The following is a 27,553-nucleotide window of genomic DNA, read 5'->3' as shown; positions in this document are numbered from 1 at the left end:
GTCAAACATGGCGGTTTAACCCACCTGAGGCCGTTAATTGCAGAAATACGGTTAATGTTGCACCATGATAAACTGTTTCCTTTTAAACAAGATATATTACTGCATTTTAATGCTGCGTTTTCAGGGAAATAACATTAATAAAATATACGGCACTTTTTGTATCTACATGTTTTCTGTCCAGGGGAAATTATGAAAATTAAATTAAAATTGTCACAGTCTAAGTTACCTACCTACATACAGTAGGTTGGTACTGCGGTATTATTTCCGTATTATGGCGTTCCGCCCCGTACCAATTACCGCCCGGGCATTTCAAATCAAAATGTGAAGACATTTTTCGCTTTTACTTACAGTTTTATCTAAGGCCCTCTTGCACCATCCCACTAACCCGGGGTTAACCCGTTAAACCGTTAACCTAGTGTCATATTGAACTGGTAACTCCAGGTTTAACCGGTTAACCCCGGGCTAGTGGGATGGTGCAACTGGTGTAAGAGGGCCCAAGTCCTATACCAAGCGATTGTACTCGTAGTGTTGTGAGACGAACGGAAAAATAGCACCTGCCATGTTGTTAGAAGAAATTGTGGGTTGATTAAACCCAAGATCGACTAATAATACACGGTGTAACATGAGGAAACCGAATAATTTTAACCACGCATTTCTGAGGTCAAAAGAAGTAAAAAATGTAATATGAGTTTAGGTAAATTTCGCCAAAAAAAATGTTTTTTTTGTTTATTTTTTTAAATTTTTTGAATGTATTTGTACATAAAACATAGATGTTATTGGTAAACTTGTCACTTAAAATTGATTTTTAAATTTTTTTTCGTAGAACCTACTTTTTGCAAAGCGTTACTTGTCACTTTTTGACATCTATCAATAAGGATTTTTAGACTACGTCACATAGCAGCAACATCACCATCAAAAAGGCCTTTTACACTATGTAACAATAAAAAACTTGTTTTTTTTTAATTAATATCTCTGAAACGAGGCGAATTTCAAAAAAGTTTATAAGACATTTTTGTCTCTAAATATGATCAGGAATACGCTGTTAAAATTATTCGGTTTACTCATGTTACACCGTGTATACAAAGTGAAAAGGATGGATTTACTACAAAATATCCTGTGATTTCTCAAATGATCTATCTGAATAATACGAATACGACATTACCACAAGGAACCGATGTACGTTCGTTCTTCACAAGACCTGGACTAATTAATATATCTAGTTACCAGGCATGCGGGCGACTTCCAAGCCCTTGGGCTAGTTGTTGCATGTATCAGATCAGCATTCAGTCAGTTCAGGTTGACGCTGAAAACTAGCACCACGAGTTTCTGTGGTATTATGCTGTGGTAGCCTTCTTAGCATCCGTCTGTTTCTTTTTCTATGTATTTTGAATATCAGAGGTTAATGAATGTATTTTATATTTATTTATTTATTTCTTCTTTCATAATGGACTTACCTTCTCGTGCCGGCGACCTCGACGACCTTGCACCGGCTCTTGCGCCACCAGCAGGGCTGCAGCGTCCAGTACGACGAGGAGGCGCTGCGGGCCCAACCCTCCTCCGGGAACAGCAACACCTGCAACAAAGATAAACTGCTTAGAAAAATATGCTTTATCAAAAGAAATAATATATACAACAGGGCACTTGCACCACCTCACTAACATGGGGTTAACCCGTTAAACCGTTAACCCAGTGTCAAATTGTACTGGTTCACCATGGTAACTTCAGGATTAATCTATTAATCCCGGGGTGGCAAGAGGTGCTTATCATACTTGAAACTGTGCCCGCGGCGCCATATGAATGGGCTTCCATCATTTCCCCGTAGGGAGTGGATCCCTAAAAATAAAATAAGCTCTATCCTTTCTTAGAGGTTAGGTAAGCTTTCTACATGCCAAATTTTATTAAAATCGGTTTACTAGTTTACTCAGTGAAAGTATCTAGGTACGTAAGATCGGACAAACAGAACACTATATGAGGATTGAAACAAGTACTGATTGTTTTAAGTAGGGTTTTGTGTAATATACCTCCAACTGTAGGTACCCACTAATTGTCATTATTTAAAAATGCCACATAAAATAGTACGTAGGTATCAAAGATGGTTTAAGTTAGGTCTAAATATCTGATTTACGAAACTTTTAGAAACAGTTGGTTAAAAAAGCGATGAATAATCTAAGTTATCTAAGTCAGCCTTCTAGTAATTTTAGTAGATGAACATTATACGTACGTATAAAAAAGCTAAATTACTTTCAGAGGCAATGTACAGAATACAAAATATCTCACGCAGTCATAAAGAAAAGTGGAAAACAAAGGATTTTCATTACGACGTTCATCTTCGCTACATCGCCTTATCCGGCCATTATAAACCTCCTATGATCTTGCTCTTGGGTACTAATAGCCTCCTAACACGGGATATACGAATATTAGAGAGAAAGAAAGAGAGGGAGAGAGCAGTCACTCCCACAAATAATTTAAAGCCTGCCGCTGGATTTCCTCAGCACATTTACTTAGCTAGTTCTACTAACTTTAATTGTCCCAAAAAATGATGTAGCTACCCTATCTGCATAGAGACAGTCAGTACAAAATTGCAGCGGACGAAAATTTATTTTGTATAAGTACTTAGTACTTATCTATTTATTCGGCCGGTTTTTTTAATTAAATTCATTTATTAACTTACTTATTTGAGATCTAAAGAGCAGCCTTTTGAAGATCTTTAAATAGGTATTCATACTCAACGTCAACGCTCCATTTAACAATGGGAATAATTTAGTCGCTGCTCTCTCAGGCTTTAAAGCACCCTGGGCAGTCTTTTGAAATCACGTTATCTCAGTAATCGAAGGCAAATTACCAAGCAATATTTTACAAAAACAATCTGTCTTCAATCTAGAAGGAACCGGGGCGTGAGCTTCCCGAACCGTTGAGTACGATTTAACTAAATTAGAAAACTTTACAAGCCTTTCGACGGTGAGTTGAAAAATAGCTTTTTGAGGAAAACTAATATTGCAGAGCAGAACAAAACAGTGCAGAGTTGTAACGAAGTTGTTTCAGGCGCTCGAGTTTACGTCCTCGGGCGATGGAAGCGAAGCGCGGGTTCGCGACTTCGCGCTTCGTGCCGTGCCGGGCCGCTTCCTGCCGCGCCTGCCGATAGCAAAAAGCCACATGTCTCGGCAGACTCGCTCGCTCGATTGGCTCCCAACATTCCGGTCTTATTTCTTCACCGCGACTTGGCTAATATTTTTTTTTCCTGAAGAGTTTTCCTGCTTTCGACAATATTGCGCCAGTTTCAAAGGGGCGGGGACTCCGGGGCTGAAATCGCTTTCACATTGAGTGAGCACACTAATGATTGAGTTCCGCACACGACGTCGTGTACGGCGGCGGCTCCCTGTCCCTTTGACGAGTGTCCCCGGCGACTGTTTAATGGATTTAAAAGGGTTTCATTGTTCAATTTACATAGATACTCGGTTGTATTTCTAATTGATGGAATGGGACGGATTTATTGAAAGACACGATATTTGATGTGATCGAGGGTGTTCGATCCGGTTCTGTTGCGAAATATTCTCAACTTCAACAACTAGAATTAGTAGGTACTTTGTTTAGAACAGTCATTTATATTACTTACTTATTTTTAACCGACTTCCAAATCCCAAAGGAGGAGGTTATCAATTCGGTTGTATGTTTTTTTTTATTTTTATTTTTTTGTTATGTTTGTTACTCCATATCTCCGTCATTACTGGACTGATTTTGAAAATTATTTTTTTGATTGTATGTATATGCATACAGATTGGTCCCGTTTTTGTCAAAATCCAGTTCTGATGATGGGATCTATGAGGAATCGACGGAACTCCTCAAATCTTAAAGGCATACATATGGTGATTTTTGTGTTTTTATCAACAAATCAAGCATATACATTCAAAAACGTGAGATTTGATGAAGTGGAACTGCTGATGATGATCAGAACGGAACTCTTCAACGACGCATAGTTCACCTTTGGCGATTTGTCCTCTTCGTTATGTTTGTTAAGCAAGTTAAGTTTTTAAGCCACAATTTTGTCAAGCTTGAGTTCTGATGATGGGATCCATGAGAAATCGAGGGAACTCCTCAAATTTTAAAGGCATGCGTATAGAGATTTTTGTATTTTCATCCGAAAATCAAGCATTTTCATTAAAAACTATCGCATTTGATGAAGTGGAACTGCTGATGATGATCAGAACGGAACTCTTCAACGACGCATAGTTCACGTTTGGCGATTTGTCCTCTTCGTTATGTTTGTTAAGCAAATTTAGTTTTTAAGCCACATTTCTGTCAAGCTCGAGTTCTGATGATGGGATCCATAAGGAATCGAGGGAACTCCTCAAATCTTAAAGGCATACGTATAGAATTTTTTGTATTTTCATCATAAAATCAAGCATTTACATTAAAAACTGTCGCATTTGATGAAGTGGAACTGCTGATGATGATCAGAACAGAACTCTTCAACGACGCATAGTACATGTTTGGTGATTTCGAATTTCGATTTTGACTTGGACTGGGACCCGGACTCATACCCGGATCCGGTTCGGACCCGGACTCGGACTCGGACTCGGACTCGGACCCGGACTCGGACCCGGACTCGGACCCGGACTCGGACCCGGACTCGGACCCGGACCCGGACCCGGACTCGGACCGGGACTCGGACCCGGACTCTCACTCAGAGACCCGGACCTTGACCCGGAAAACCACTATGATACCTAAACTAAATAAACCACTATGATTACCTACCATAAAATGTGGGTATGATGATGCCAAACCCCTCCCGCTCAAACTCCCGTACACCGCACCGCATGCGCCGTTAAGTGGGTTAGGTTAGGTTTGAACTGCGATCCTCACAGAACCGAACAAAAGTGGGTTAGGTTTGGTTAGAACTGCGAGTCTTACAGAAACGAAATGCTACTAGAAAAGTGGGTTTGATAAGGTTCGAACTGCGATCCTCACAGAACCGAACTGCTATCAGAGAAGTGGGTTAAGTTAGGCTAGAACTACGACCCTTACGGAAACGAAATGCTACTAGAAAGTACTGGTTTTACCTCCTTTTCTACACCATCTTCCATAATCTTTCACCGGGCCCCATAGAAGTCGGTTTTTTTTTCTTAAAAATTATATACTTATATGTATGTATTGACGTACCTATATATTTGTAACAATACGTATTCAAAACATACATTTCGTTACTTTTAGTTGTTGTACAATTGTACATCTTTGTTTCTGTTTGTCATTTATCGTTACTTCTTTTTTAACCGACTTCCAAATCCCAAAGGAGGAGGTTATCAATTCGGTTGTATGTTTTTTTTTATTTTTTATTTTTTTTTTTTTTATTGTTTATTTTTTTTTATGTTTGTTACTCCATATCTCCGTCATTACTGGACCGATTTTAAAAATTCTTTTTTTGATTGCATGTATATGCATACAGATTGGTCCCGTTTTTGTCAAAATCCAGTTCTGATGATGGGATCCATAAGGAATCGACGGAACTCCTCAAATCTTAAAGGCATACATATAGTGATTTTTGTGTTTTTATCAACAAATCAAGCATATACATTCAAAAACGTGACATTTGATGAAGTGGAACTGCTGATGATGATCAGAACGGAACTCTTCAACGACGCATAGTTCACCTTTGGCGATTTGTCCTCTTCCTTATGTTTGTTAAGCAAGTTAAGTTTTTAAGCATAATTTTTGTCAAGCTTGAGTTCTGATGATGGGATCCATGAGAAATCGAGGGAACTCCTCAAATTTTAAAGGCATGCGTATAGAGGTTTTTGTATTTTCATCAGAAAATCAAGCATTTTCATTCAAAACTGTCGCATTTGATGGAGTGGAACTGCTGATGATTATCAGAACGGAACTCTTCAACGACGCATAGTTCACGTTTGGCGATTTGTCCTCTTCGTTATGTTTGCTAAGCAAGTTTAGTTTTTAAGCCACATTTCTGTCAAGCTCGAGTTCTGATGATGGGATCCATAAGGAATCGAGGGAACTCCTCAAATTTTAAAGGCATACGTATAGAATTTTCTGTATTTTCATCATAAAATCAAGCATTTACATTAAAAACTGTCGCATTTGATGAAGTGGAACTGCTGATGATGATCAGAACAGAACTCTTCAAAGACGCATAGTACACGTTTGGTGATTTCGAATTTCGAGTTTGACTTGGACTGGGTCCCGGACCTGTACCCGGATCGGAACCGGACCTGGACTCGGACTCGGACTTGGACCCGGACTCGGACCCGGACTCGGACCCGGACTCTGACCCGGACTCGGACCCGGACTCGGACCCGGACTCGGACCCGGACTCGGACCCAGACTCAGACCCGGACTCGGACTCAGAGACCTGGACCTTGACCCGGAAAATCACTATGATACCTAAACTAAATAAACCGCTATGAATGAATGAATGAATGAAAATCTTTATTTCAGGCAACTAGTGGCCCATACATAAATACCTTAAAACTAGCATACATATTATAAAAATATATTTTAAAACTAAACACTACAAATCACATTATGGCTGCGATGCATTACGCAACCCCTCAGTGTCAGGGAGCCGGCCGCGGAACCGCCGAAACTTGACACCCTTCGGCCAAAACTCCTCCTTGGTGAAGGTCGCTAGATGATCAGTCGGAACGCTCACCACAAACGAATTAAAATTCGCACTGTGTCGAGATTCCAACTTCGCGACCCTCAGGATGAATCCGGTCTTCGTTTTCACATACTTTACGATGTCGTCGACCTTCGTAAGGTAATGTAGACGGGACACATACAGCAGCGTCGACGGTATTGCAGGACGCAGCAGATGGTTGGGTCCAGTCGGTGCGGTACCGCACTGATTCTGACGAGCCGGTTTTCTTCTCTTCTCCACCTTCTTGAAATCGTCCGCATCGCATCGCGACTCCCTTAGAGTCGGCTGTGATTGGTCCTTGTGAACAGGTTCACGAAGGCTCTGCACCCCTTTCTTCGGCCGCTGCTTAGGCTTGGACACAGCAGGCGGCTTAGCAGCAGTAGCAGCGTAAGAACGTTTCGGGGTTAACGTACTCTCGCGTTCCGTGCGCGTCTCCGGTGACGTAGACGGATTACCTACCATAAAATGTAGGTATACTTGGTCAAGCAGATCTTTTCAGTAGAAAAAGGCGGCAAATTTGAAAAATGTAGGCGCGAAGGGATATCGTCCCATAGAAAATTTGAATTTCGCGCCTTTTTTTACTGACAAGATTTGCTTGACCGTCTATATATAGTATGATGATGCCAAACCCCTCCCGCTCATACCCCCGTACACCGCACGGCATGCGCCGTTAAGTAGGTTAGGTTAGGTTTGAACTGCGATCCTCACAAACCAAACAAAAGTGGGTTAGGTTTGGTTAGCACTGCGGGCTTTACAGAAACGAAATGCTACTAGAAAAGTGGATTTGATTAGGTTCGAACTACGATCCTCACAGAACCGAACTGCAATCAGAGAAGTGGGTTAGGTTAGGCTAGAACTACGACCCTTACGGAAACGAAATGCTACTAGAAAGTACTGGTTTTACCTCCTTTTCTACATAGTGCACCATCTACCATCATTTTTCACCGGGCCCCATAGAAGTCGGTTTTTTTTTCTTAAAAATTATTAATAAACTCCTCAAAAGTTAACTGGAAGAGATCCCATACCGGGATAAGTTTACCTTTGTTGTAACTGGGTTTTGTTCCTATGTACAATAAGGTACTTACATACTTTATATAGACATATACATATATGTATTGCATATTATTATTTTAATACTTACCTACGAACTAAATAGTGCATAGTGGTTACCATAACTGAGGTTTTATATGTTGTATAAATATGTTCTCTTCGTGTTTGTAGGAATTAGCATTGGGCGAATTCTTTTTTTAGCTAGGTGTGTAGGTAGTTTTAAATTTGTTAACTTTAGTAGGTATTATTATTGTCTTCTATGTAGGTACCTAACAGTCTTAATTTGTAACAGAAATGACTAAATGTGACGTTCCATGGGAAAAGGTACCTTATGAGGGTTTCTAGTTTCGGAGATATGAAATGTTTTGTAGAGAGGTGAAAAAATGCTCAATTTTTTTTATTGTGTTATCTGAAACCTTAATGCGTAACGTTTGTTTACCTGTTTTTATTTTTATTATAAGTTAGTTATAAGCCTAGTAATGTCGTCTCAGAGTTTAGTCGAAAAGGTACCTTATGGAAAAAAGATTGAAAATTCCCAAAAAAACTAGTCAATACGGGAAAAGAAGTTTGGTAGAGAACTGTATTAGCATTCTGCAAAACTAATTTGATAATTTCAGTTCTGGTTGGGGCGCCTAGCAAATATTATAACCGTACATCGACCGACATTACAAATCCAAGTAGCCTGCTATTATACCAAAGTTACTCTCGTCAAGTCTTTCTTAACTAGTATAATCTTCATTTAGTTTGGTCGCATGCAATAAATCAGCCATTGGTTTGCTGAAAAATGCCAATACCCGACGCATTACCTTATGGAATATCTGAGGTCATTGAACCTCAATGCCGCTTGTCTTCAATGGCAACCAAAATATATTATTGATAAGAAATAGACGATTTATACCATCTTTACCCCAAAATATTATTAGTTTATCCTAACTGTTCCATCATCATCATGCCTCATCATGTAACTTAACCACAAGGTACCTTTTCATTACATACAAATTATTGGTCTTTTTTAAGATTATTATGACGAAGAACTAATTAAATTTGTGGCAGTTTAATGTAAATTAATATTTTCTATTCATAAAAGATAAACTTCAATGTGATTGATGTTTTGTACTGATGTATTATTAGATTTATTTCCATAAGGTACCTTTTCGTAAATATATGGAGCAAATACTGTAATTGTTATGTAAGTTTAAAGTGGCTAAAGGGGTTAAATATAGTATTTAGTTGGGGTTTTAGGATTTATTTCATTTGAATGACAGAATTTCTTTCATATGTGCTCAGAAAAATTGATTGTGTGTTACATTAAAAGTAAAAATATTCAATTTTCTGATTTTATATGAAAAAGTCAGAAAATACATTTTACCTCTAAATCGGTATTGTTTTTTGCTTAAATTGTCTCTCAGTGTCGTTTTCTAAGGCCTACTGTCCACGGAAGCGTAGCTGCATAGACGCGTATTCGTCATTGTACGCTTGGTGTACGCTTGCTTGCAGCCTACATACAAAACCGCACAACTCTGTCCACGGAGCGGCAACGGCACGTCAGCGACGCTGCATGCAAGCTTCATGCAGCCGGGCGTACTGCGTGTTATACGCCGGGCTGCATGGCACGGAACAGCACGTTGCGTATTTGTGAGAAAACATGGCGGGAACGGCTGCAAAGTGTGTAAATAAAATAGTGAAAAATGTCCTTTTGCTCATTCTATAAAATGAATGAAATAATTTGTCATCTGCTGATAGTTCTCTTGCAGCTTCGAACAGTCTATAATGTATGTTTCTTTCTATAATATGGATTTATCCAATATAAACGGTGTCGTCGCCGACTTCGAAGATAATAATAGGCCAAAATAACGTATTCATAACTGGACGACATCATCACGAATGAAAGAAAATGCAGGCTACGATACGCTTACGCTACGCTTCGTGGACAGTGTCAGTACGCCGGGCTGCATGAATGCTGCACGGTGATGCGTGCAGCGTCTATGCAGCTGCGCCTCGTGGACAGTAGGCCTAATAGATACAATTTAAATCTTGAGAGCTCATTGCAATCAATCGTGAAAATGAAATAAAACTTTATTTTCAAGAGATTGGTTAGTATACACATAAATCAGTCGATATCAAAGGTTTCTATTTGCATTACAGAACAAGTCGCAACATTTTTTTAATCTCAGATATATAAGGTATTATTATTTGTAGTCAACTATGTAACTTACTTCAGGAACATAGTTTTTTAGGCGGCTAAACTTAAAACTTCTCTATCGTAAAGTTGCTCATTTCACAACATTATTTTCAAAAAATCATATCTCTGTAACTACGCAACTTAGAAGGTTGATCTTTTGTGTTATCGATAGCTTATTTATTGTAGATTACTGGGGTATGCATAACTCCATACCCGCCATAAGGTACCTTTGCCCGTGGGACGTCACAAATTATTTTGATCATGTTAATTTTCCTTATTCAACCAAGCAGTCGACGATTCTAAATCATGTTCAAAGACATATAGACCCATAAATCGTCCCAATAACAATCGACAACGTTAAGACGTCGTTAGACAAAAAACGGTGGTATACATAAATCGTGCAGGTACGATTGCAGACAAAAACTCTCGACTCGAGGACGATTAATATTCAATGGCGTTTGCTGTCGGTCGAGTTGTCGGGGTTGTCGGAATTGTCGGCGTTGTCGCGCGGCAGCGACGCGACAAGAGTCGTCCAATTACGGCGCAATCTGTTCGATTAATTACTTCGTTAAACGGATGCGAATCGGCGACGTGCGTTGTTGTTCTCGCATGCTCAGCTTGGTTGTGACGTCGTTGTACAGTCACGTCTGAAAATATCGTTAAGGACAAAGTGACAAAAATACGTATACCTTAATATATGGACAATAAGGTCGTGTATACATATTTTTGGCACTTTTTTCGTATCGATATTTTCAGACGTTACTGGACCGCTTATTGTCACCTCAACCTAATGCGATAACTACGTTAAATACGCACATATCTTTGATCCATTAGGAATATAAAAAAAAGAATTTAAAATTTTAAGGCATTCACTGCCAGGGGGCGTGGCCTAGGTACAAACTTGTATGACGGTGAACGCACATGTGCGTTGGGGGCAGTGAATGTGTTAATCGATGATATCAAGTCGATTTGACCAAAGTTACTTGATTATAAATAAAGAATAGCATATACAGAAAAAAACATCGAAGATAAAATCTTGGCAGAGTGTTTAATTAGTAAACATAACAAGATCAAGTGTTGGAAGTTAAACAAAACTCGCATGTTGATATCAACACTACTCGCCAGTCTTTTTCGTCAAAATGTCGGAGGTAATAAATTAATATTATTAAAGCTTAAGACACGAATTAGTCCCGTAAAATCGTAATTTTTATGTGGTGTTTTCTAAGGACTAAGGAAGTAGGCATGTAAATATACCACAGCCACTAAAAATACGGTCATCCATTTAATCCTACTTAAAGCAGATATGTTTCTGCCTAACATTCGAGCCAAAGTCACGCCGGGCCCATAATTGCATTTCCCGGCTTTAACAAGGGGCTCACTCGAAACTGCTAACTACTTTAACTCCACATATTCGTAATGTTTTTGAAGAGTTATGATATTTAATGATCGCAGTAAATCCGAAACTTCATAAATGAGGGATACAAAATTGTTTTTAGATGATTAACCCATGTTGGGTTTCTTGTGTATCTAGTTACTGTGGCTGGATGGCTGCCATTTTGTAAGTATTGTAACTAATTTTCAAAATCCAGGTTGCTATGCTTATTTTTTTTGGTGATTTTATATCTCGATCACCATTTTCGAGGTTTTCTTGAGGGAGTTTTACGGTAAGGGGTTCTTCAAAAATCAAGCCCTTTCATTTAATATGCAACACGATATGGTTTGCAAAACTTTGTTTTATAATTTTCTCATTTTCCCCCTAAAAGTGCCCCCTATGCTAAAAATTAATTTGTTTTTATTGTATGTCCGTTTTTGGGTTACAGACTTCCAAGGGTACCAAATTTCAACTTAATTGGTCCAAAAATTGGTTGGAGAATATAGGCTGTGACAGACGGACAGACGGACGGACAGATAGACGCACGAGTGATCCTATAAGGGTTCCGTTTTTTCCTGTTGAGGTACGGAACCCTAAAAAGGGATGTATTCGTGAGGCAATGCGCATTTGATTTTCCCTGGAGTTTCAGGCGTCCATGGGCTTGGTAACTGCACATTATCAGACGGGCAGTATGCTATTTACTACCTGCATGTATAATAAAATATCGAAGTGTTTGTTCAAGATATTTCAATAAAACAATTTAGGTAATTCGTTCCTTAGATTCTTAGATAAAAGTAAAATAAATGACAAAAAATAAAAAAAATCTGGTCTGATTTTAGTAAGAGTAGGGGCATTACATTGCTCGTTGTTTATGGAGTTAGAAAAACATATTTCTATTCACGATTTATGATTCAGTCTGTATAATAAATTCATTTCAAATATTGAACATAAAGAAGGCATCTGATATTTTCAGTCTATTTCGTCTGGAATCATAGATTCGATTCATTCAGCTAATCCGATAAAAACTTACACCGTTCATTTTTTTATCAAAGAATTGCATCCAAATCCAATTTGGTTGTTTCTCCCGATTGCACTGCATGCAGATCGCAGCTCGAGTCGATAGTCACGTCCCGGTCCTCGAGTCTCGACGGCACTCGACCGTCGTGCCTCGTGCCAGTCGCTGCGTTTAGTACTGGCCTCTTGCCACTCGCCCACTGGTCTTGCGCTGCTGGAAGCGGTCGGCCGATCCAAATGCTTATTGAGCCTGAAGATATTTCTTGAGACATTAAGTTATGTTAAAAGGCTACCTAACTGACTTGGATTTTATCGTGTTTTCCGTTCCGCTAAGGCATCAATAGATTTTACAGATTTCTCTTGTTTAGGTTTCAGTTATTCTTGTTTTTGTTCTGTTCGTTAAAATCAAGGTGTAATAAGGCATAATGTTCTTATTTTATTATCTTTGTTATTGCCCACGATGGAATGAAAACGGTATAGTATACCTAATACACATAGCTTAGGTTAGCCTATAATACCCTAAGGGGTATTTTTATGTTTTTGTGCACACAAATTAATGATTCAATTTTTATCTCAAATAGTTTCATTGATTTATTTTATATAATAGTTCTCTGTAGAAAAATTTTGATACGTCGACAATGGTTCGTATTTTAATTTTACTGGCCAGTAAGAGTAAGTAGCCTTACCACGACTTATTCGCTAACGTCGGCGTTACTTACTTTCTATAAATTTAAATTTCTATGTTTTCAAAAGAAGCGATTCATTAAAAATACATACACGCAATCAAAACTTTTTGACGTCACAAAATTTTCGAATTGAGATAGTTCTCTTCAATGTCCAAACCAATAAAAAAGTACTATTTTATAGATTCCCAAAATATGTTGTCATTTCCAGGCGCCACAGAGCGGGCTGCTTGAGGGGCCCTGGAGGCCGCGGTAATTGGCTCCGCGTAAGCACGTGACGATTATCGCGATTTGATTAACGCCGCCATTTCTACTGCCAATGCTAACTTAGTAACATCGTGAAGGCTATTCAAATGGTTTTGCTATATAGGTATGCAATTTGGAGTTTAGACTGCCTGATCTTGGTGATATTATTAAGATATTAAGGCGGCAGGTTTATTAGTAAACAATTAGTGAATTACCCCAGGCCAGGCTGTATCCACGTGACAATCCTTTATATGAAACGCCATTCGAAACTACCTATGTTGTACCTACGTATAGATAGGTATGTCATCCCGATAAAATTTAACTTTTCGATTGGCGTTTGTCGATAAACGGTTGTCATCTTGGCTACGCCCCAACTCATCTTTATTCGACGAACTCTATAGTGCCTTGTGTGAAATAATTCGACTGCAAAGATAGCGCGCCGATTGATGATTTGCTTGCATCGTTCGATTATCTATGGTAACATAATTTGTTTTAATTTACGTACAAATCGCTAGCTAAATCACATTTCATCTTTGCTTACACGTTCAAGAAAGCATGCGGTTTTCCTACAGCTACTTTCTAAAAGCTATGAAGGGGGGTTTATTTTATAAACTTGATTAGGACCATGATTTACCAATTTGCTTGCATACTATAAGAAGTTTATACGGCGAAAAATACTGAAATAACCTACTGATAAACCGAAAGCGCGCGTCTGTTTTGCTTAAATCTCGCTGGCACATGTGGCACAGGCCTACGGCGCAACATATATCACTAGCATCAGACGCGCGTAGCATCGTGCGTAGCTAAGGGCCACATGCACCAACCCGCTAATCCGGGGTTAAGCGGTTAAACCTTTAACCCGGTGTCAAGTTTCACTGGTAACTCCAGGTAACTCCAGGTTTAACCGGTTAACCCCGGGCTAGTGTACACTTAGACCATTAGGGCCACTTGCACCATCCCACTAACACGGGGTTAACCGGTTAAATCTGGAGTTACCTGGAGTTACCAGTGGAACTTGACACTGGGTTAACGGTTTAACCGGTTAATACCGGGTTAGTGGGATGGTGCAAGTGGCGCTAAGGGATGGAACACAAATTTATATTTGACGTCGTATAGATATTTCAGAACGTGCCCTCAAGTTGACACACGATGAAAGTTCGTTTTCCTATTTTCTCTTGTTATTTGTTATTTGTTGGTTGTTTAAGATTATTAAATAATAATTGGAAATTATTTAATCCAAATAAGAAGATAAATGTTAATTTATGTTATGTTAATGTTAATAAAACCAATTTTTGGAAGACAGACGCGTGGAAGATGTAGACTACTGCCCTCACCTTCTACTCACCAATCCACAGTGATCCGTCTAAAAAGTTATAGATAGAAATGATAGAAAGATACGTCGCTATAGCTGCCTTACATAATAGTCCATGTAAAAGGTACTCAACTGAGTAGGTAGTTCACCAAATTGCCCATTATTTATGGTTCTCGTAATTTACGGAATTGCCCAGTAGTTACCCTATGTAGCCCAAGTTGCTTAGTTAGGTACTTATATGGATTTAAATTATGGATCTTCACTAATTATTTAAACTGTAACGGGACTTTGTCGTTTTAATAATAAGTTGCTCTTAGTATGATTTATTCGGTGCTAGTGAACAACGCACATATACCTACTTCCAATTTACTAATTAAGAGCTTTTGATAAATACACCTTAATAGGTATGTATATATAGCTAGCATCAGTAATAACAGGTAAGTAGTTAGCTGTCATCACATACATGATGTATTAAGCCTGCAGACCCATATGTATAACTAGCTTGTGTTGTGTGTAAGCTGTCACTGTCCACTTTAATCTTGCTCCGTCCGAGGGACAAAGTTTGTTTTGACATTATCATCTTTTATATTGAAGTTTGTGCTGACATTATGTTTTATATTACGACATCCATGTTTGCTCGATTAAAGACATTTACTTAGGCCTTGCGCTTGTATGAAATTGATTTATGGTATAGCCAAAGAATTTTTCATATGCGACATGGGAGCTTTTGCAATATTTATGTGGGTTGCGGTATGGTACTCGTATATATATATGAAGTATTTTGCATGAGATTTGGCTTCGACTTCTATTCTTTCTACGGAATATCATGATAATTTCGGCATTTTAGAACTGGTTTCAGCTGAATATAAAGATAGGTACCTAAGTACTTATTTTACGGCCCTACAGCGTTAAAGAAATAAATGTGTGAGCAATCTAACCCATCGACCATGGTTTAATTTAAACCAAAATTTCAAAAATAGCATTTCATGGTTTCCACATATTTTCGAATGACGAAATCGAACGGACGAGATTCAAAAATCGTCCTTTTGTTTCATATGGAAATTTTTGAAAAAAGCGAGATTAAATTATACAATCCCGATTAGCTGAGATTATATTCTGTACTAAATACATTAATAAAACATTTTTTAGATTACCGGGACTGTCTTAATTACACAAAAAGTATTTTAATGTGACAGACTACGTAACGTTGTTGCTGTCATAATTATTATACAAAAAATTAGCTTAAGTAGATGTTAGCTGCAGGGATAAGCCAATTTACGAAAGTAAGTATGAATAGATTGAACTGAAGGAATGTCATCAGAATCATTATGCGAATGCAGTCCTGACATATTTGTTTGTAATGTATGAGGTACTCACACGCTTCTTAACATTAGATTCTTTCATTCATTCATTTATTAATTTTTTCATTCATTTATTCAGTCTATGCGTGGCAGCTTTGATGAACCCGTATTCAAAAGCTGCTTCCATCTAATAATTTGGCGTTTGCTAAGTAAAACTGTCATGCACGACGTACCAGCTAGAAACCGCAGAAACTTTGATTGGCAATTGTTAAGCGTGCAAAATACTGGGCGTAACTAGATTTAGCCGTAGTGATGCGAGAATTTAATTAACCTAGCTCGGAGCGGCCGAGGTGTTGCTTTCATTACCTTTTATTAGCCTCCACTCGAGCTGTGAACTGTTCGTTACATGCCTGGAACATTTGTTACACGTTAACGGGGTTCCGAGGCACGAACCTGAAATAGTTCTAAGAGTTTGTAATTGCTCGTTGTAAAGGTGTGAACCTATTTTTATTTTATTAACGATCATTTTTGATAAATATATTAATAGAGGGATTTATCTTTAAATCTATTCTATCTATCTTCTATTATTTATTTATTTATTTATTGTTTTTATCTTTCTTTCTTTTTTTATTTGAACATTTGCCATTATTGCTCTTTTAAGAAATGGCTAAAACCATCAAACGAACTTGATATAAAATTTAAAAATCAGTACCTACTTGAATTTATAAGATTCAGCCAAAAATGTTATTTTGTTGTAAATCCTCTAGCCGCCCAGAGACCTATAAAAAAGGTCTCCTGTCCATTCTAATTTGAGCTTTGTGTTGACAAAATAAAATTTCATTTTGCTTGGCAAGATTTGACGCATGGGCGGCTAGAGGATATATGTTGTGTGATGTTAGTCCGATAGCAATAACTTTTGAAGTTATAAGATTATTAGTGTCCGACCGAAACATGTTTTTTTGCCGAAACCGAAACCGAAACCGAATGTTCGGCTTTGGCTCTAGTTTCGGCCGAAACCGAAACCGAAACCGAAACTTTTGTAGACTTGATAAAATCGTTGAAAAATGTCATAAAACCGCTTTTATACACATATTATGGGGCTGTCAACACCGAATGTCCTTGAAATTGATGTTACTTAAGCAGTTTTTTTAAGAAAATTACTAAGACCAAGATAATTCTGCAACGATTTTGATAACACACGCAGTGCAAGTGTTATTTTAAAGTCAAAACTTCTATGAAATTATGTCTTATCAATAACATTTGCACTAGTTGCACTGCGTATCAAAATCATTGCAGAATTTTCTTGGTCTAACTCTATTCAGTCACCAGTCAAGCTAACATGTAGATACAGGGTCAACCAAAACACCAACCAAAAAGTCCAAAAACGCGAGCGCAGCGAGCGCGAAATATTTTGTTAACAATATCGCAAGGCCAGGTACCGATCTTCACCTGGGCCTAAAAGTCCGAAGTGCCCCAGTGAGGCGAACTTTCATGCGAGGTCAAAGCCGTGCTTCAGGCTCCAGGATAAGTAGTTGAGCACAGACTCCAACCAATGTCCATTGTATTAAAAAGCGAGACCGCAGTTTCGTCGACGTTCGACGTTCGACGAAGCAAAAGTTGTTCGGAACTTATTTACCTACGAAATATCATTTGATATTTACTATTTGCTTTTCGGTGAAGGAAAAACATCGTGAGGAAGCCGGACTAGTCCCGATAAGGCCTAGTTAACACTGGATTTGAAGGTCAGTCTGATGGCAGTCGCTTTCGTAAAAACTAGTGCCTACACCAATTTTTGGGATTAGTTGACTATTGGACCCCAGGATCCCATTCCCATTGCCAGGGCAAGGCAAAAATTCCGGGAGTACGCGAGGAAGATGATGAGTTTTCTTATTATTCTCTTGCCCAGGGCCCAGTAACATGCGACAGTGCTATCTCATTCACTCCGATACAATTAGACAGTGTGCGCGTTATAAGTATTGACAGCCTCTTAAGACTGCGTCGGCCGTCCAGTGGCGCCCTCATTAGGAATTGTGTTTTATAATAAACCAATTAATTTCTGTACCTATACATGAATTAGTATATGTAGATATTAATATTGTTGTCCTACTTATTCCCCAACTTTTGGTCTTTGTCCGAAGTACCATTTCGTAAGTTTCGGCCCGGCCGAAAGGTTCGGCCGTTTTTTGGCCGAAACCGAAACTACAGCCGAAACATGATTTTTTGGCCGAAACTGGCCGAAACCGAAACCGAAACCGAACCTTCGGTCGGACACTAAAGATTATTAATGTTGCCTATTTTTTACATATAGTTTTCAGACCACATACTAAACCTAAGAATAATAATTTGTGTCATCCTAGGTATTTGCTTAGGTAGAAATTTAGGTATTTCTTTTTTTAAACAGCATTCGGTAAAAAGAATATTCGAGATGAAATTATTTGTTTCCCTGTAAAAGCAAAGTGGCTTCTGACGTACACACGCATTTTGTGTCATTTTCATCCACGGGTATAATGACATTTAATAAATACCTAATAGTGAACCTAAAATGCCTAAAATAAAATTATAGTCGGTAAGTGAAGTGTTGTACTTCACAGGATATTATAATATGTTATTCAAACAAATGTGTGTCAAATTCATCCACAGCTTTTATTTTTAATCTTTTTTTTTCTTATAAACATCATGTATCTGCCACAAAAAAAAATTCATGTTATTAAGTTTACGTCTACATTATTATAATGCCACATCGAGACAACATTCATAATTTGGGTCATTTTCAACAACGGTTTTTTACTATTTGGCAAAATAAAACTTTGCATGAACGGCGTACGCGGGGAAGGCTACCTACGCGGGTAGCGAGTACCTACTTGCTCCCTTGGAGTGGCCGGCGTTGGCCCATCGTGTAGAGGAGCCATTACAGTGTATTTATTTCATTCGGAGGCATAATTATTATATTAAGTCTTTTCATAGTGTGGGAGTAGGTATGTTGTAAGTATATTTAAAAATAAAATGTAGGCTCCTCATACTGACCAACATTCGTGACGTTCGCAATCTAAAGGTACCACTTTATCCTTGCCATAAGGACTCTCTGACAGGTTATTTGTATAAAGATACAATCAAATTTCGTCTTTATGGTAAAGGACAAAGTGGTCCCTACCTTTTGAATGAGAATGTCACATCAGCGACTTTTAAAAATAACTTTTATTCGATATTTAGTACACTTTATAAGATTATTTTAAGACGCAATGTATTGCTAATTTTGTGATGTATAAAGCGTGGCAAGCAACGCCAATTACAATGATGATGGTGTACATTGAATACAAGACTTCATACATTTTAAAAGTTATTGAAAAAAATATGTTCCTTTAAGGAGCAGAATATTTTCTGTTAGAACGATTATGAAACAATTGAATTAATGAATGATTTTATAGGACATTGTTACACTGATTGGCTTAGTCGATAAACAACGATATTATAGAATATAAGAAATTATGTATATATATATATATATAATATACTATAAGAAATTCCACTGCGAGTAAAAGGATGATAGTTGCTGAAAAACACCGAGCTGAGGTTTTTAATTTGAAGAGAAATGTAAGTCCGTGTCGCTAAGTCCATGTTACTTGTTTTAAATTTAGAGTTTAGAAACTAATTCGTGGTAGTAAACGATACAAATATTAGAAAAGTCCTTTACAACCTTGTTCGCTTCATATACTTATGGTAAAATCATTTTAGGGCGGGTCATAAAGGGCAAGTAAAATAATAATTGTCAATAGTAAAATATGTCCTTTACGACCATATTGACCATACGAGATACGATATGAAAAATCATCAAGACAAATGAAGGGCTTAAAGGACGACAAAAGACATGTAAGTCATTTACAATCATATTTATATTTAGCGGTAACCTTAACGATAATATCTATGAATTTCTACTTATAACTGGTCATTTACGCCCCTTTAGATAAGCTGTTTTTACAAGCTCATAGTGCAAAAATTGGGTCAAAAGGCAACTTTTTAAGAGATATAAAAAATTTCACTATACAGAACGAAAGCGCTTGGAATTCTGAACAAAACTGTATATAACGACTACCGTAGGCTCAAAGGGCGTAAGGGACAAAATTGCAAAAATGCTGTTATACTCAGTATTTTTTTCTCTATCGAATAGTATATTTAACGTATCGATAACTTGAAAAAAAAGTCCGTTAAGCCCTATGAAAAATCAATGCTTGAACACAGTTTTCCAACGCATTTGGCCGTATCTGCCAATTTAAAAAAATGTTGTGAGGCATTTTGGCGTAACTCCCAACTTTGTGTACGATACGCCCTTTTGCATCGGAAATTTTTGAGTGCTAAATGTACGTTACGCCCACAACTAATGTATAAAAAAAGTATAACTATTGTATATTTATGCGAGAGAGAGATTCAATGTAAGAGATACGCCGGCGCCTCCATACTATGTATAATTTCGGGTTTATAATTGTTTCTTTTTTGTGAAAGTGGGATGACCTAGTTATACCTACTTTCCTTCTCAATTTTTTTGTTAAGTAGGTACTTGCATTACCTGCTCATGTGCTCATTGCTTTATTTATAGGGTTACTAAATTTTGACAATTTAAACTGAACTAGTGGGTACTTTTTAGAGATGCACCGGATATCCGGTTACTATCCGGTATTGGCCTATCCGGCTATTATTTTACTATCCGGCCGGATACCGGAGAGTAACATTGCTTGATTTCAGAGTAATAAAATTGGATTTAAGAAACAGACACGGTCATAATCGTACTTATTTATTATTTTAAAACAATTTAATCATTCTACTGACTTGTACGCGCACTCATTTCGAACCTAGAAATGAGTGTGCGCGAACGTTTACTAGGAAACAGGTCAAACCTGCAGAATGCGCACCTGAAAAACCGAAACGTAGGTATAGTTCCTCTGACCGGATATTCGGCGGCCGGATACCGGATATTCGGCCTGACCATCGGCCGAATATCCGGTATCCGGCCAAACAACTATCCCTTGCATCTCTAGTACTTTTTCATCAGTTTTGTAAAAATAATAAAACATGACTATATTCAAATGATAATTATGGCGTTTAATTAAGGTTAGACTGATAACTATTAGTTTTGTTTGTGACTGGGTCATTGATAATATTAATTAAGACGTAATATTAATATTTTTTTGTTTAAACCCTAATTTACAGGATTAACCTTATGAAAGTTACTGTCTAGGTATAACGTTTGCATTTAAATCCATAGAAGTACGTAAGCCTGGCCTTTTTCTACTCTAATGTAATGTCATAAATATGCGATCATATTCATTAAGTTTTACTGAATAGGCATATGAAATTTCTAAACTACTATTGTACCTAATAGTATTTTAGTATGTAAAAGTAAAATTTATAATCTAATTAACATTACAAACAGAAATAACGCATAATACTTTCTATAGTTAAATTAATTTGTTAGAAATTGTTGTATATCAATATATACATCAATGGTAGGACAGCAGTGATTCTGTTGAAGTAATATACCTAAACAAATAAATAGAACATTGTTTTAGTGGCTAAGAAAACGACCTTTTCCACGTTTAAGTATTCAAAATAACAAAAATGTGGAAAAACTTAACAGTGAATACTACATCTCATTATATTTTAACTCTAGTAAGTGTGAGGTGATGACCTTTTCGCGATCGCAGGGGCCTATGGAGTATGAGTATGCCATCGGGGATGCTTGTATAGCACGTTCGGCCCGCGTCCGTGATCTAGGTGTGCTCTTCGACCCTGCACTCTCATTTCGCGATCATGTTCAGGCAGTGACGGATGCGGCTTACAAGAGGCTGGGATTCGTTTTGCGTAATTCTGGGTCCCTGAGCGTATACGCCACTCGCGTGCTCTATGCTGCACTCGTCCGGACCTTACTGGAGACGAATTCTGTAGTCTGGAGTCCGCATGAGAATAAATATATTCTCATGTTAGAACAGGTCCAGAAAATGTACCTAAGGGCTTTGTATAAGAGGCTATACGGCTATTATCCGTACATGTACCCTACCTTATTCTTACAGGGTCAACTCGGGTATGACTCCTTACAGTTACGAAGGTCGCTCTCATTTGCCAAATTTATATTGGCAATCTTTAGGAATAAAATCGACGGTATAAAACTTGTCGAAGTCTGCGTGCGCCTGTTCGTACCTAACCAATACACCCGCGCGCGCCGGCACCCGCTGCTGGCGGGGGGCTCCGCGCGCACGCAGGCGCCGGTCGCGCGCGCGCACGTGCTGCTCAACTCCCTGCTCGAGGCACAGCCGCAGTGCGATTTATTTGTGAGTGCGATGGGGCGAGTGACGATGGAATGCAAGAGGATGTTAGAAAGAGAGATGCCTAAGAGTACCATACCATAATGAATACATGTGTCTTAGCTGTATATTGTATTGTTATAAATAATGTTAAAAATGCTTTATGTTGTTAATGTGTTCCAATTTGTGCCGCTTTGGCATTAGCTGTAAGGTGCAATTTGTTATTTGAAATAATAAATAAATAAATCTCTATATTTTTTCGGAACAAAAATGTAAATTATAGTAAGTACTTAGAAGTATAGTGTTCCCTAAATGCAAGTAGTAGCAATATTGGCAATATTGCAACGAAATTATTGGATTTACGCCAAATGGTACTAAAACAGTTTAAAGTTTAGTACATTACGCCCTTTTTCTAATAAGATAAACAATAAAGAAGAGACGTAAGGGACGCCCTTCTTAAAAACAGTCGTGTTTTTTGGCGTAACGGACATGCTATTTTCGTTAATAAGCATTGTATTGTAAGTTCAAGAAATCAGTTTAAAAGACCTCAAAAAGTTAGGAATAAGCCACATACAGGCATTAGTTTATTCAAACAAACAAAAAAGGTCTGATTTTTTTCCTCAAACAAAACTGTTTTTTGGCTCTCCTGAAAAATCGCGTTTTGTCAGTTAAGCCCTTTGAGCCTACGGTAGTCGATATAACTCATTTTCACCAAAATGTCCTTTACGCCAATTGAACCCAAAGGTAATTATTATCCAAGAAGCTTGAACTATCAAAAGTGTTGGTAATTATTATTGAGGGTAAATGTATAATAATAATACTTCAATTTAATTTGTTCAAATACTTCATAGTAGCCTAGCTCTTGTCGGTGGAGTATTCGCCATTCCGTTCTTTTCTCTGCCACTGTTTTGAGCTCCTGATGCGTCACGTCACTACATTAATTTTTTCTTTGGCCTGGTCAATATATGCACGTCTCGGTCTTCCTCTGCCTCTCTGTTCTTCTATTCTGCCTTCAATTATAGAGTTTATGTAAGTACCGTGACGTATCATGTGCCCCAACATGTTTCCCCTTCGGTTTTCAATTGTTTTTAGCAGAGATCTCTTCTCACCTACCAAATTAAATTAAATTAATATACTTGAAGTAATATAAACAAATAAAAAAAAACATTGTTTTTGTGGCTAAGAAAACGACCTTTTCCACGTTTAAGTATCCAAAATAACAAAAATGGGGAAAACTTGACAGTGAATACATCTCTATAATTTTTCGGAAAAAAAAAATGTAAAGTATAGTACTAGAAGATTAGTGTTCCCTAAATGCAAGTTGCCAATATTGTAAAGAAGAGGCGTAAGGGACGCCTTTTTAAAAATAGTCGTGTTTTTTGGCGTAACGGACATGCTATTTTCGTAAATAAGCATTGTATTCAAGAAATCAGTTTAAAAGACCTCAAAAAATTAGGAATAAGCCACATACAGGCATCAGTTAATTCAAACAAACAAAAGTGTCTGATTTTTTTCTCAAAACAAAACTGGTATTTTGCTCTCCTGGAAAATCGCGTTTTGTCAGTTAAGCCCTTTGAGGCTACGGTAGTGGATATAACTTTTTTTCGCCAAAATGTCCTTTACGCCAATTGAACCCAAAGGTATTATTCAAGAAGCTTGAACTATCATAAGTGTTGGTAATTATTATTTAAGGTAAATGTATTCAAAACATAAGAATAAACAGGCTTTAAATAACCTCAATACGTGTAATATTAATAATATCTATTGTAAAAAAAATGCTAAGAACAAAAAAATACATTAAAAAAATAATGTGCATAATTTACGTTAAGTATGGAAAGACTGGTTTGTGCTATTTATAATAAAATAAAAAATGTTTATATTAAAATTTATTAGTCCATATAATTAAGATATATTGAAGTTAGACTTGATTAGATAATTAGATATAGAAATCAAAATATTAATAACATTAATATAAATTAAGTTCAAGAAGTAATATTTTTATCAAAGAATGAAAGTTACCTCAAGTCACGGCATTAATAAGCAAATTTTACTCAAGTGGTACCTTTTCCCTGTCATTGTCACAAGTATATGATGCGTAACCGTGATCACTAAAGTTTGTAAATTGCGAACTCTTTCTCTTTTACTCCAATTAGACGTAATAAAAGTGACAGAGAAAGATGTCCGCAATTTGCGAATTGCGATGTTCGCGGTAGGCCCTCAGGATGGATATGTCGCATATTTGTTAATCAACATTACGTAACGAATGTCAAAGAGGAATTTCACATTCTCAATGTGTATAGATATAAACAGACCTTAATTCTCTTTCTTACTTACACACTTACAGTTATTTTGCTAAATGGTGACATAATGTACAATATCTATAAGTTCTCTTTGTAGTAGTATAACTTTGCATAAGTTGCGTTAATTTGGCGCGCAGGCGAAGTAAACATGCGTTGCGTACGCAACGTGTGGTTTTTAGAGAGAGGCCCTTACCCGCCGTCACGCCAAGGTCGCGCCGCGCCCGCCGCGCCCGCTCCCCGTGCACGGCCCGCGTTGCCCGTTAAGAGCCACCCGCTAACGTCGTATGAACGCGAACATTATTTTTGTATTATTTGTTTATGCAATGAATGAAACTGACACAAATTCATATTTCTTATTTATCCCGCCTTTTATATTAATAAGGTGTGAACTCTAGTAACCTTAATATTCTTTTGTTATGGTAATAGCCTGTTAGAACAAAATTATCAAAAAATCTTATGAAGCTGTGCCTCAATAAGACACAAAAACATGTAATGTACATATTGATACGATTAAATGCGACGTCAGCAATTTATTTTAACTTTAATTATTTTTTGAGTCATTTTGAATAGTATGACATAGTATCCGATTGCAATGGACGTAATTGACACAAACAATGTTTTCACATTAAAAAAACTATCCTAAATGCGACACAGTTACATGTTTTCTCTCGAATATTCTTTTCTCCAAAATAATTCAAAATAAAAATAATTACCACAAATTATTAAATAACTTAAAAAGCAAATAATATCTGTGACACAAAACAAAATGTAAGATTAACATCTTAAAACAGCATTCGTAAGCGAAAAAAAATTTGACTTTAATATTACTTTAAGTTAGGGCTCAAAATATAGCCAGCGCTGCAGGACTATGTTGCTAGTTTAGCAGTAAACACTCGGCATAAAATTAATGGTTAAACGAACTTACCTTAAGTGAAGTTTGGCCATAATTATACAAGACGCACATCCGAAGAGATTTATATATATACGTTTACAAAGTAGTATTCATTTTTCAATGTACTAGGCATCGCACAATATGTTTAAAGCAAAGAAACATAAAATAAAAAGTACCCTAACTGACATTCCCCTCCCCCGCCCCTCACGCCGCGCTCCCACTCATCGCCAGCAATCGTCATTATTTTTAGAGCAAAGCGCCTATTTTATAAATTTTTGGGGTTAGTTTCTGCGAAAGTGCGTGGGCTTGGGAGGGTTATAAATCTCTTCGGATGTGCGTCTTGTATAATTATGGCCAAACTTCACTTAAGGTAAGTTCGTTTAACCATTAATTATACTACGACGTACATCCTCGATATTTATATATATAGTAACAGCACCAGTCATGGGACATTTAAGAGGAAATTTGGAGTATTTATGATATTTCCCTTATACATGTAAACGGTCTACCGCTTAGCGTGTTAAAAGATGAAAGTCCTATCCGTCTTTCATGTTTTAGGCGTGTTGTATCAAAGATACTGCAATTAGTTTCCACATATTTAACAAATTAAAACTATGCTTTTTTTCTCCAGTCATGGACACCAAAGTTCCAGTAATGGGCCCCCGGTAATGGACGTGGATCCAGTAATGGGCCCCCTATAATGGACATTGCTCTATCAGTATAAAATATTGAAATGGGGAATAAATTACGGCAAAATAAAACAATTTTTGGTATAAGCTTTTATCGCTGAATGTATTTTTCTTTCCACAGCCAATTATTATTGTATTAAATCCATCGAGACAATTCTAATATACCCTAACACAATAAGTTAGGGTTTAATGCGATAAAGTTCCCATGGCCACCTCCTGTCTCCATTTTCAGATCAGGTCTATGTTATCATAATATTGCATTATCATCCGATTTGCATACTTAATTACGTACTTACACAAAATTTCAACTGAATCGGAAATCGAAAAGTGGCTCAAATTCAGCTACCAAGATTGGACCCAAACTAACTAAAACGGCAAGTTAAATAAAAGTTTGGAAAAACGATATTAATTTATCCGAAGTCCGAGAATACCTCCTGATTAACATATTTCTTAACTACATTTTATTTCTGTATTGTTTAAACATGAAATTATGGCATAGCAAGCATCATTCTGTCATTTGTCCCATCATAGGAGGTACGCAGTTTTACAGCTCCTATAATGGGATTGGGCCAAATACCACTATTTTTTTTACATCTGTGGAGTCACAACATAGTGTGTTGTATACCTTATCTCATGGTAAATGCAATTAACAAAACACATTCTAGTTTTCATCAAGTATTAGTTAATTAAAATTTAATAAATTAACTCACCTCTCTTAGCGAAGTTGTAAAGAATTCGTAGTGGTATTTTTATTCAGTGACACGACAACTTTTAAGTTGACGCCAATTTCTTAAAAAACAACCAAATTTAATAAAACTTCAAACTGAAACAGCTCTAGGACTCTTATTTATGATAATATACAGCCAGTGTTTATAAACTACTTTTAGATACTTATTTTAGAGGAATTATGTTTTTTTGTCCCATTACTGGTTCCACGTCCATTATAGGGTCCACTACTATATACGTTTACAAAGTAGATGTTTAGAGCCAATGTTAAAATAGGCGCAAATAACAAAGTGAACATCCATAATCAATCGTTTATTAGGTAAATTGTTAGTTAATGATTGGTACAAACTAAGCTTGACTAAGACTTACGTCTAAACATGATCATAAGTTGCTTCCGCAAAGACACTATCCTCTACACTAGTCAAGGGGCGATTATAGTATTTCGCGAAAATCAATGAATTTCCGGTCCATCCTGCGGTTCGTTTTATAAGGTCTATTGAGATACCTTTCCTATTAGCCGCCGAAGTGGATGCGTGGCGTGTGCTATGGGCGGAGAAGATAGTAGTATCTATTCCGCTTTCCGATAGCACTTGTTTAATCCAACGAGCGATAGTCGCCGGGCTAGCGTTGTGTACGGGTTTTTTGATAGTTAATATTAATTTGTCTGACTGAGGCTGATTCCTAAGGTGTTTTGTCATCTCTATGTAGGCGGATAATGTCTTTCCCGGACATATTTGTACTTTGTTTGTGAAATAAGGTATAATGAGCCGCGGATTAATGCGTCCTGGAGCAGAAGTTTTGATCAGATCACTGATCATGATTTCTATACCTGAAGCAGTGGTTG

At 37.3% G+C, this 27,553-nt stretch overlaps 1 protein-coding gene across 1 annotated transcript in view; it reads right to left on the bottom strand.

Annotated features, from left to right (window-relative positions):
• LOC134672482 (uncharacterized) overlaps window positions 1–27,553 on the bottom strand; it is an 81,583-nt gene that overhangs the window by 5,049 nt on the left and 48,981 nt on the right. The window contains exon 2 of the mRNA XM_063530421.1: window positions 1,455–1,573. Coding sequence (XP_063386491.1) covers window positions 1,455–1,573 — 119 coding nt within the window. The remainder of the gene's footprint in view (window positions 1–1,454; window positions 1,574–27,553) is intronic.

This window comes from Cydia fagiglandana, chromosome 17 (assembly GCF_963556715.1).
Source record: "Cydia fagiglandana chromosome 17, ilCydFagi1.1, whole genome shotgun sequence".
Classification (NCBI taxonomy): domain Eukaryota; kingdom Metazoa; phylum Arthropoda; class Insecta; order Lepidoptera; family Tortricidae; genus Cydia; species Cydia fagiglandana.
The sequence above is the reverse complement of the archived record's forward strand: the minus strand, read 5'-3'. Positions and strand labels throughout refer to the sequence as shown.